The sequence below is a fragment of the Cheilinus undulatus genome, linkage group 2 (genome assembly GCF_018320785.1).
Source record: "Cheilinus undulatus linkage group 2, ASM1832078v1, whole genome shotgun sequence".
Lineage (NCBI taxonomy): Eukaryota > Metazoa > Chordata > Actinopteri > Labriformes > Labridae > Cheilinus > Cheilinus undulatus.
The window spans coordinates 15,165,927-15,178,683 of NC_054866.1; the positions used below are offsets into that span (position 1 = coordinate 15,165,927).

The 12,757-nt window shown below is 38.4% G+C and overlaps 1 protein-coding gene across 1 annotated transcript in view; it reads right to left on the reverse strand.

Annotated features, from left to right (window-relative positions):
* The window catches only part of igsf11 (immunoglobulin superfamily member 11), a 142,148-nt gene that overhangs the window by 85,831 nt on the left and 43,560 nt on the right, over nucleotides 1-12,757 (reverse strand). The window contains exon 3 of the mRNA XM_041810805.1: nucleotides 2,385-2,414. Coding sequence (XP_041666739.1) covers nucleotides 2,385-2,414 — 30 coding nt within the window. The remainder of the gene's footprint in view (nucleotides 1-2,384; nucleotides 2,415-12,757) is intronic.

Genomic DNA, 12,757 nt, shown 5'->3' on the forward strand with positions numbered 1-12,757 from the left:
AAAGAAGAAAATTAATATTCAGAACTTTAATCCTTGTTGTAAAATTGTCTGCTTTGGTTTCTTCTTTGGTTTTCAATATAAAACTGGTTCCTATAAAATCAGAGAAAGCCAGAAAAGGATATCCATGAAGGAACACACAAGAATGACAGATAGAAAGAGAGATAGATACTGGGGACTAAAACGTAGTAGAGGAGACAGCAGATGGCGGGGATTATTCTGTACTAAAATACTCTGGGATCTACAGAGGGAAGGCCACAGACATAAACCTTTACAGACTCCATCTGCCTGAAATAGCACCAAAAGAGCCCACAATAGCAATAATGGTAAAATCCTGGTAAACCCAAAACAGCTATAACTATCATCTCAACAACATAATGGATACACTGTCTCAAGAGTGACAGCATGATGATTTGTCTAATGTTTTTATTAAATCAGCTGAGATAACATCCGTTCCAGTAACAAAACACAGTGGAAGCAGTGCTACCCACACTTTGGCAGTAAAATACATAGATAAGCTTTCACGCAGACATGGCATTTTAGCCAAGATAATATATGCATTAACTGCTATATTTTTAGCAGCAATTGCATGCAATTTCTATGTACTAATATTTTGTCTTAGGATTCATATCATAAAACATCCTAAACATATTTTTATGCTTCCATCTGCAAAAGACAGGAGCAGAGGCATTGTGTCTGTACATCAACCCAAGTGTATCATTTTTATAAACACAATATCCCAAGAGTGCTTGGAGGAATTTCATCAAACTTAGCACAAATGTCCATTCTGGCTCAACGATGAACTGATATAATTTTCAAAGTCATGTCTCAAAGGTCAAGGCTATTGGGCCCCATGTTCATCCCTTGCTCATGAACTGGGTATCTCAAGAATTCTTTGAGGGACTTTCTTCAACTCTATCATAAATATCCACTCTGACTCTATAAGATAAATTGATTTTTTTTAAATAATAGGTGAAAGGTTAAAGTCATTGGGCATTGATCACTTCCTTGTAAGCATATCTCAAGATTGCTGTAAATTTTTTTTCCAAAATTTACAATAATGTCCACTCTGACAAAGGTAGGAACTTGGTAGAGTTTGGAGGTCATAGTCAAAACATCAAGGTCGCCAGGTGATATTTATTGAGAATGCTTTGAAGGATTTCTTACAGCCATTGCACAAATGAATCTGATCCAAGAAAATTCAAATAGATTTCAGGTGTTATGGCCTGAATGTAAGGGTCACTGGGCTTTATGTTCAGAACATGCCTGTGAACATGATTTATCCAGACTGATTTCAGGGATTTCCTTCCAACCTTGCAGTAATGTCCACTTTGACTTAATGATAAGTGATAAGAATTTGGATGTGTACACCAAAGGACAACATCACTGGGAGTTATTTTCATCCCTTTGCTCATTGGTTAACATTTCTGAGGTCATAGGTGAAAGTTAAATAACCTTGCCAGATTCCATGTCTGTCATGTCTGGCAATTCCATTTAGCGAAGCTACAGTCTGAAATATGAGTGCCAAGTCTGATATGGACCAGACCAATCAGTGTCCTTGCAGAGAAAAGGGCAGTTGCTATGACCGTGGTTTAGTTGGACTGAAAGCTGTCAATGGCTGCCACTGGTGAAGCCATTAGCCTGGATGTAGCTATAGTCTGGCAGCAATTTAATCAAATCTGCACCACATTTATTCAATAAATAAAGAGCAAAAAACAGTATTGAAATTGTCATGATGGAATGTGTTTTGCTCTCATCCCAACCCACTTTGGCATGAGTTTGCAAGGGTTATGTGCAGGGTTTAGTTGTACTCAACCCTGCACATCCAGCTGGTTCATACAATGGCTAGCTTCAGTAAAGCAGCAGCTTTATCAGAACTGGGCCACATTTTTTTTTATTAAACAAGAGCAGATGTTCTTGCATTTCTACTGATCGGCCTTGGCATGGTTTTTATCCAACTACAAGCTTGGCATCTTTTCGTTGCCTGTGGCAGCACCTATCTACCAGGCTGAGGTTACTGCCAGATCTGCATGTGCATCCTATCACCTTCTGAGAATCTTTTGTAAAGTCCTGCCATTTCCAAGTACTTGCTATGGGAGGTGTCCTGGTTGAATGTGAAATATATTCTGTGCAGTGGGTAAATGACATAGACTATCTGGTATGTCAGCTTAAAAATTCAAAGTCACTGGGCCTCATCTTCATCCTTGACTAGTGAAAAAAACAATTCATATATCTCACCAACTATGCCTCTACAGCCATCCACACACATTTTAACATATATTTGAAGGTTTGGTTGTTATCCAGAAAAAAAGATCTCCGTCTGTGCCCGGGGAAAGAGAATAGAAAAAAAGAGAGATCTGTAGGTAGATGAAAGATTTTTTCTTTACCTTTTCCAGCCTGTAGATCCAACAGTAAACCTGAAAAGAAAACAAAAACATGATTACTGCTTGTCCACAGTGAACACAAGCAAGGCTGAGCAGATTATACAGAGACCTTACAAAGTGATGAAGCAATTAAATAAAAAAAAACACAATAGATTTTGTCTGCAAGCAGACAGAACCCAGACCATGGTCTTTTCCATCTTCTGCTGCTTCTTAATAACCTCTTACAGTTGACACTTCTCTGGCCCACCAATTACAGAGCAATCTCTAATATCACTGACGGGCTACTTTTAGTTAGCCAAACTTTTGCCTGAGCCAAATCTTTTCAGGGAAACACAGTGAAATTATGACCTTTATTTTGTTACTTCAGCATGGTTAGAGGGTCTACTTGAAGGGAGAGATTTAAGACATCTACATCGTTACCCTGGATTATTTTTTATTCTGTTTCGTACACCAAAAGTTAATCATGAAAAGTTCTTTCATTGAATTTGACTCTTTGGACACCCACACTGATGATGCAAAGGATCAACAATCACAAAAAATACTTGTATATACTGGAAGATAAGAGAAAACATCTGTAAAACTGACAGCATGCATTGTCCTGGTACTCTTCAATAGGTATGACTTTTATAGCAACCTTATTATTGTTATAATGCAAGTAAGGGTGTAACAGCATCTGTATGTGAACGGTTGTGTAGTCACATGATGCATACATCTGAAAAATGTGACAAGTATTTGTCCTGCCAATCCAGAAGGCAGTAGGGTTCGTGTTTGTTAACCACTTTTAAACAGCCAACGAAGGAGAGGAAGATGCCAGAAACAAGACAAACGAAGAAGAAAAGTTAGCTCCCGCTGCAAGAGAAGCAGAGAAAAGATACCTGGTGGCTTCTTTTCTTTATCTACATCTCCACACAGCTTTTAAAAGGCTCAAGTCAAAAGCAGAGAGGGTTGAAAATACTGCAGCGTCATATCCTATGCCTGAGCTAGTCTAGGGGCCAACACTGACAAACATGAGACTTTTGCACAAGTATACACTGCTCTGGCTTTTTAACCAACAACAGTGTCACAGCACTTTTCATAAAACATGAATATGATGCAGTGCTATAAAATGTGCGTATTTTAATTTGAATTTTACGTTGTATTTATTTTTATTCTTTCAGTTCAGGAGGTATAAGACTGTTGACTTCTCCTCTGCATTTTTTTTTTTTTTGTTGTTTTCCTGCTTTTTGTCTCACCACAGGCTGTACCAACGATTACTGATTGTTCTAAAAAACTCTAGATGGCACAAGCGAAAAGCTGCACTAATGTTAGTTTAAAAATATTTGATGACCCTAAAACAGAGGTACGAATCAAACTGTGAACCGTAACACCCCTAATTGAAAAGTGATTTTGTATTTACGGACATGTTAAATAATTTAAAGTGCATAGTAAGACTGCTATTCTGTAAAATTAGCTAATCAGTAGCAAAATTAACCCCATACTGTATCTTTGTCTTTATTCCTTCTCTCAGAGATTTTGTTGAACCTAGCAACAGCAATCAAGGCAGGCAGGGCCTGACAAAGGCTACTTCACTCTGCCATTCACTCCATTCTACTGTAACAGGCTGATATTATTAGCATATTTTAGTCGGAGCACGGTGTAAGGATAGTACTTATACTAAATTAATGTGCATATGAAAGAGAGAGTGACAGGAGAGAGGAGAGAGAAAAAGAAAAGGATATGGAGAGGGAAAGGGAGGGGGACATAGAGAAAGAGAGGGGGAATCTGAGTGCATGCATTTGTATTATTGACTAGTTATCTACTCTGACAAGTGACAGTTAATTAAATCGAGCCCTGGCCCTGAGAACGAAGTCATTGCTGTCAATAGAAACATACCATCCATGTTCAAAATGCATGTCACCAATTTTCTTTAATTGACCACGTTTGCATCGTTATTTTGTTAAATAATTGATGGAAATTGATAACCATAAGAATCAGTTCCTTTATCCCAAAAGACTTTCCCTGTAATTTCCCAAACCATTCCACGCCCATTTAATGACATAAAGAGGGAGAGAAAAGGAGATACAAACAATCTGGCTCATGTCTTCTCAGTGGAAGACTGTCCAGTTGTTTGTTCGTATGCTGCAATACTGCTTATCCTGTTATGGGTTGTTGGGGGCTGGAGCCAATCCAAGCTCTCATTGGGTGAGAGGTGGGGTACCCTCTGGACTGGTCGCCAGTCAATCACAGGGCTGACATATAGAGACAAATGAGCAGCCACTCTCACACTCACACCTACAGACAATTTAGAGTCACCAGTGTATTAAACAAGCATGTCTGGACTGTGGGAGGAAGCTGGGGTACTCAGAGAGAACCCACACATGTATGTGGAGACCATGTAACTACACACAGAAACACGCCGTCTGACCAGGATTTGAACCAGGAACCTTGCTGTGAGGTGACAATGCAAACCACTGCAGCATCCCATTGGGATACTTAGAAATTCAGGCCTTATTTTGGCCCTTTATTATCTTTGATTGAGATGTTAATCTGGATGTGCCAGGAGAATATGGCTTATAATAAGTCCAATAAAACATTTCTGACAAGCAATTAGAAAATACACACTTGCTCAGATTTGAGTTTCTGCAGTGTGACAAGGTCTAAACTCTGGCATAGAATTTTTTTTTTCTTTTCAAGTGTCTAAAGTCCATCAACTTAAGGCTTCATATACTTACTGTCTTTACAAAAACATGAACGTACTCAAAGATAATGTGAAACTAAACGTTTGTGAATGATTTGAGTTTAAAGACTCGTAGCTTCTTGTTAAGACCAGAAAGAGATCTCCTCAGGTTACGTGTAACTTCAGACAAAAACTTTTTTTTCAAAAGGCAAACCTAAACTTGGCCATCCTTGGCTCGTGCTTTCACTTAAAAGATGATCATAAGTGAGGAACAATGTATGAGATAACATGCCCAAACAAACCCCCTCAGGATACGGCGCATCGCTGTAAACCTCACAAACAGCAAAATTAAAAACACAGCATTGGCATACGTTCACAGATGATTTCATGACCCTCGGTGATCACACCTGATTCTCTATCCTTCTGAGACATCATTAAGTTGTTTGTTTCTGTACGGCTTCATTAGTTTAGTGCTTTGATAGTAGGTGTAAATGCCTCTGAGTGAGGTTGTGCGCTGTCTCACGTGGATGTATAAAAATAAGCACACTGTCCCTGTGAGAACTGCTAAACAAAGCAACAAAAACCCTGCTTGACTTCTTCCTACTGATGACTTTTTTGAATCAGCTCTCATTTTGGAAATCAGTGATACCTGTGTATATAGATGTTGCCCTTTATAGAGAGTAATTTGTTTGTTTTATGTTCCAGCTCTTTGGCCTCCAGTGCCTTAACCTACATTACAGCACAAAGATTATTAATCATTGATGATGAGACCTTTAAAAAATTAGTCATGGAAAAAATATGTTGGTTAATAAAACAGATGAGGGCTTCTGTTTTTAAACACACACTATCCATTCTGACTGAAATCCCGACAATGTGGTCATTACCTCCGCCAAGGAGGTTATGTGATCGGGTGGGTTTGTTTGTTTCTTTGTTTGTTTGTTTGTTTGTTTGTTCGTTAGCAACATAACTCAAAGTTAGGGACGGATTTTGATGATATTTTCAGGAAATGTCAGAAATGGCATAAGGAAGAACTGATTAGATTTTGGGACTGATCCGGATCACCGTCTGGATACGGGAATTTTTTTAAGGACTCTTTACTATTGGGAGATAGGGCTAATGGTGGAGGTCTGCGCTGTTACCACTTTACACCAGGATGTGGCAGATATAAGTAACTTCAATCCCAGCATCATTTTTGGGTGTGTTTCTATTCAAAGTTCTGGAGTTTATAGAGTTTGACAGATACACGCATGGTCAAGGAGACAAGTCGGAGCATAACAGAGAGAAAGACAGCGAATTGTAGCGAGAATACTCACAATGCTGGGAGGAATAGAGGAATATTCATCCTCTGCCATGACTTCCAGTCGTTCAGTGAGACCATGGGTGAGACTGTCAGTGCATCTGTTGGCACCGGCAGGCAATGCTTCCGCCATGACAGTCCACACGTAGTGAAGCCAATGCTTTGCCTCATCCTGTTTCCACCCCACCAGGGACGGAGTAATCGGCGAATGCCGTGGTGGAGGGCACATGGGGATGGATCCGGGAATCTTTTAAAGGGATACTTCAACATTTTGGCAAATTCGCCCATTGTCATAATCCCTATAGTCTTAGTAATAGGTTCGTGACCTTCAGTTGTCGGTGCAAGCTATTTTTTGATCAGCCGCTGCCGAGTTCGGACCTGTTGTGCCAACTCAATGTAAGCAGACGGTATTCCGGCTTTCCCTCATCAAACTCATCAAATACACAATCCAATAACTCCAAAATGCTCTCGTGGACAAGTTGTGACCTGTACATTCACCATGCTATCAAATAATAACTTATACTTATGTAACATTATGAAACATGCAGCAAATAGAACTATTTCTTGAGTAAACCACTGGGCAGAGTGACACAGTGCAGCAGCCTTGTCTGGAGTGTAGTTCCGGCTTTGCATTTAGCTTGAAAACATCTTCGTCTAGTAATGTTCCATGATAATTTCATGATGAGAACAACTTTTTTATTCTGTCTCTGTTATGACCTGTGAGTGGGCTACTAACGTATGCCTTTACCTGTTAAATTTCCATGGTTTATATCCACATAGTACACGGGCAAACTACAGTGTCTAAATTGAGGTTTCAGTGAGAGAGAGAGAGAGAGAGGGGTTGGGCGAGGGTGAGTGAGGAAGAGAGTATGAAGCAGCAGGCACTAATCTGAATCATCAATCACGCATTTAAATTACTTGGACAGATGCGAAAACCTGCATAACATTGAACCTGTTCCAAAAAAAAAAAAAAAAAAAAGACTCCGTGTGCAAAGGCCTTAATTCTGGTGCAGACTACCAAGGGACTGGGCACTGAACCATTTAGCTGACTTAATGTACACAGCCCTGATTTACATGTTTAGGGGAAAAAGCTGTTTAAAGTGGCTGTTCTAGATTTTTGCTCTAAGCAACCCCACAATACCTTGCAAGAGGCTTGCTAGTATTTTTTTTTCTACATTTTCTTTTACAAGATTATGGATATTTCATAAAAAATGGTGCATACAATACATCATAAAAAGGGAAGTACAACTTTTGATACTTCTAACATTTAAGTATCAAATACAGGTGCATCTCCATGAATTACAATATCATCAAAAAGTTGATTTATTTCAGTGAAGAAACCAATTATATGATGTCATGGGGATACCCTGTCCCAGGGAGTAAATTAAATGATGTGATCTGACAGGCAGCTGTTCTCATTGTTCACTATTAGTTGGTAAATCAACCTCATGCAGAAGCAGGCTGCAGAAAAAACTCTTTTCCTAGAAAAGCTTCAGAGCTTTTCTTTGCTCTTCTTTAAAACATGACATTGTCCAATTCTGATAAAAGCTACATCTGAGCTTATCACTTCATCTGTCACCATTGTTTACTAGCTTGCACTAAAACCTAAACCCCCCTGGCTACAGCCTCATTTTCTTCAAATGACTCTAATTGGTCCATTCATTCTCAGACTAGACACAAACATTTGAGATTGAAGGTTTGCAAGGTGGATCTGCTTGATGACAGACAGAGAATCTAGCCAGCTTTGTAAGGTTTAAGTAAAGCAGCAGAGAGGCAACATTAATATCGTCTTAGTCTTATTTTTTAAGGGCCCAAAAGAGTTATATTGTTGAAGACACGTTTAAAATACTAACACAAAAAAAGTTTATTCACATATTTTTATTTCCTACCTTAATATTGTTGCCCCTGAATACATGCGACGGTGGAGTGAGGGAAAAATGTTTTATTTTATATTGTACTGTCTAGTCCTAGCGTCATTAAAGTAAAATCAGCCTTTTGACCATCCTCCTCAGAGTCTTTTCCCTCCTGTAGGTTCCCAGTAATCAAAACAGATTCTGGTCTTTTTGTCTAATCTTGGCCATGCTTGATACAACATTTCATACTTCTGCAAGAGAAAAGACTTTGAGGGTGGTTAGGCCTCTTCCCGTAGTATTACTATCAGGAAAAAATAGTATTTGACAGAAAGTCTATCTGTGTACAAGCTGTAAGAGTTATCATCATTCTGTGTGTTTTTTTGCCAGCTTCTCCTGATTAGCCCTGACTCACAAACCATGAATAATTCTGACTGCACTGTAATTAGTGTCCACTCTGACTGAGAGGTAGAGCAGGTCACACCAATTTCTGGCTCCAATTCTTTACATTTCAGAGTATCCACGGGCTGGGTACTGACCCTCAGTTGTTCCCTGAGGCTTGGCCCTCATAGAGTGAATAATTAGATGCACAGTGTTTCTGAATGGCCCTTGATTAATGCATGCATGTGTTTGAAAAGGTGAATAATGACATACATTTAAAGGTGCCTGCAATGGGTGGAAGACGAGACAGAGTTAAATGCAGACAGTTTAACATTTACCTTTATTGTCCTGTTAAGACTGACATATTTTTTAAAAAAATGAGTAATTTAATGCCCAGAGTTTTCATTTTGTGGCTGAAAACCTATAGACATGGGTATTTAGAAGCCCTGTCCAAATCTCAACATCTAAGGACAAAATATTATATTCTACATTTTGTTATGGAATTATCCAAAGTGACTGCCCTTTTTCCAGGAAGTAGATTTGCCCATTCAAAACATCTGTATTAAAAAAGATGACTGTTAAAGTCCATAGTAACAGCTAAAGGAGTGATCAGCAGTGCTTGCCCACTTTTTCAATGTCACTGGCTGCAGAATTTAATTTGACCATTCAAATCCTCCACTGAGGTTTCACAAAACCCTTTTTACAATGACTTCAATCCAGCAACTAGAAGCACCAATTACTTGATTTTTTTGTTAATAGAAATAATTTGATTTAGTGCAAAAATTGCATTCAAAAATTGAGAGAAAGGCAAAGGCGCTCAGCCCTTTTCAGTGGGTTGCAAATGTGTGCCTGGAGAAAAATTGTGCCAAATTGTCTATGGGACTCTTTAAAACATGCATATTTTGTCCTGTTTAATTGTTTTGTTACACCCTTTTTATTGTCTTAGGCCCCAAGCTCTATCTTTTTTTTTATTACATACATCTGACTGACATAAAAAATCTCCTAAATTCGGGTTGCAACTCTTCTTCGATGGTGGGTCCTGTGACTCAACCATTTGAGAATCACTGCTCTACACCATATGCAAACATTCAAGTTTCTTTTCTAGATACTAAGTTTCTTGTTCACGTATGTGTTTTTATTATTCAAAACAAGAATAGCAAAGAAATGATCATCCCCTTCAATATAGCAAGTGATATCAAATTTGACATATAAATCAAAATCGTGATTAGAAATTCTTTTTTTTTTTTAATTATATATTCCTAGTTTAATTTATCTAATATGGTGCTCGTTATAATGAAGAATGACTTATTGCTTGTGTTTCTTTAACAACATATTAGATTGGGGAACCTACAAATAATCGCACTTTACATCACAATCACAATATTGGGAAAAATAATCGCAATTAGATTATTTTTGCACACGCTCAGCCATAATGGGAAGTGTAGTTATTTCAAAAACATCTTAAATAGATCATGTTTTCCTTAAAACAAGGTTGAAAACATAAGATCTTGTTAGGGTTGCAGAGTCAATTCTGATTTTATTGTTTTTTGAGTACTGGCTTTTGCAGTGATCATATTGCACCACACAAGAAAAAAATATTCAATGTAAAGAAGCACTGCTTTCTCACTCAGCAGTTCATTTTTTTTTTTTTATCATGTATAGAATATTTGTATTTAATCTGTTCAGTTATGTTGCGGATCTCAAGAAGAGTAGCTGCTAACATGTGCCTAGGTTAATGGGGATCCAAATAAACAATGAAGAGCATGTTTGTCTCACAGTCACATTACTGCAATGCAGTAAAAAGAAAAGAATCAGCCTATCAGCTACCCCAAGAGTAATCATTGCAAACTAAGGGTAAGAAAAGTGTTATTTAAATTGGATTCAGGATAAATATGTTGCAAACAATGACAGCTAAAGTGAAAATATATTCTTGAATATAAATGTATATATCACACTGAATAGTTGGGGTTGACTGATACTGTTATTTCAGGACCAATACTGATACTGATTATTAGTAAAAATATGAGATTGCTAAACAATATTTGGAGTTGATATGCATAAATTATGACAGGCAAATTGTACCAGTTGTCACAAATTTAAAACTGCATGAAAAAAAAATTCAGCACTGCCTCTATGGACATAAGAAACAGCTCAAAGCAACACAGTAGCAGCAGGAAAACTGGAGGCACTGCTTTTTGCTCACCGTGTCAGTGGCTCCCAGGCCTATTAATTTTCACACAAGTAAAGCCGCAATCAAAATTATTCAACCCCCATTGCAAATCAGGTTTACCATGAAAATTTACAGACTTTCCGCTGTTTGCAAAAAGCAAATCAAACAAAAGGAATTGAAATGTCTCAACACAAAGAATACTTCAAGTGGTTTCCCAAAATCCAACTAAAAATGCAACTTATTATGACTTCTCCAGTCTCAAAGTTATTCAACCTCTGACCAGAAGCCCTCACAAGAGCTCAAATATGTAAAGCCAGTGTTTATTCAAGCACACCTGATCCACAGGTTTGTCTGAGCTGGAACATGAAATACCTGAACTGTGAGGGGGTTTGTTGAGTGTCATGTTTGGCTGATGTTAGAAATATGGCAAAGTCAAAAGAATGGTCCAAAAAGTTTAGAGAAGAGATCACTGCCCCTCACAAACAAGGAACAGGATATAAAAAGATATGTACTGAATGTTCCGAGAGACACCATTGGAAGCAGAGTTCATAAGTTCAAAGATACAGGAACAGTGGTTCCACTACCTGGACAAGGCAGAAGAGGAAGCCATCAATGGCTGCAACCAGATATCTGAGAAGGAAGGTTGGGGAAAAACTCTCGAGTGACTGCTAAAGACCTTGGTGACAACAGGGACTGAGGTTTCAGTGAGTACAGTAAGGTGCATATTTAACGTAGATGGTTTCCATGCCAGAACTCTGAGACGTACACCACTACTGACCCAAAGCACAAGGAAAGTGAGCTCCAATATGCTCAAAATCACAAAAAAAAAAGAAGCAGAGGTTTGGGATCTCGAACGTTTTGGCACTGTGCCGACAGTTAAGCATGGTAGTGACTCGGTGATGCTCCGGGCTTTTTTTTTTTTTTTTGCATCCTCTGGCACTGGAAACCTGCAGCGTGTGGAAGGCAAAAAGGATTCACTGAAGTATCAGGAAATCCTAGGAGGAAACGTCATGCCATCTGTGAGGAAACTGAAGCTTGGGCATCACTAGACCCGTCAACAGGACAATGATCCAAAGCATACCTCAAATTTCACCAAGGCTTGATTGCAGAGGAAATCCTGGAAGATTCTACAATGGCATTCACAGTTGCCTGACTTGAACCCCGTAGAAAATCTCTGGTGTGATTTGAGGATGGCGGTTGCAGCATGCAGACCAAGAATATTAGTGAACTGGAAGCCATTGCACATGAACAATGGGCTAAGATTCCTCAGGTGCTCTAATAAGTACTAAAGATGCTTGTCATTAGGGGGTTGAATAATTCTGAGACTGAAGAAGTCAGTTAAAGTTGAATTTGGGGAAACCTCTTAAGGCATTAGTTGTGCTGAGCTATTTCAATTGCTTTTGTTTTATTTGGTCATTGCAAACAGCAGAAAGTCTGTACAGTTTCATGATAAACCTGATTTGCTATGGGAGGTGAATAATTTTTAATTGCAACTGTACTAGCCAGTCAGAGAGTGAGACACACCTTGCAGTAAAGCAGATCTGTGAAATGTAAAATGAAATGGTGTTACAAATAATCAGCCAAACACTAAATATCGGCCCTGATAATCGAGCCAGCCCATAATCAGTCGACCCCTTCTTCATGTAAGTATCATAATAATGAAAAAAGTTTTGAGACACTTTTCTTATATACATAAAACTTAATATGATTCAAAATAGACTTATGATCTAAAATATTAGTCCGTATCATGTGCAATGAAATAAAATATATAATATTTAAATGAGTATTGTAAGATTCCAATGTTAATTTCCCGTACTTGAGCCTACTGAAACTTCCTGTAATTTTTCATGTCCCAATATTAAGCAAAGACAGAAAAGGTATTACATTCTTACATTTTAGTGCTGCACTGCAATAGCATAAACCACACACAGGTAGCTCTTGGTAAGTCTGAGACATATTGGCTGATAATTAAATCCACAAAAGCAGCACTTCAGCCTCAGTTACTCTTATATTCCCGGTTTG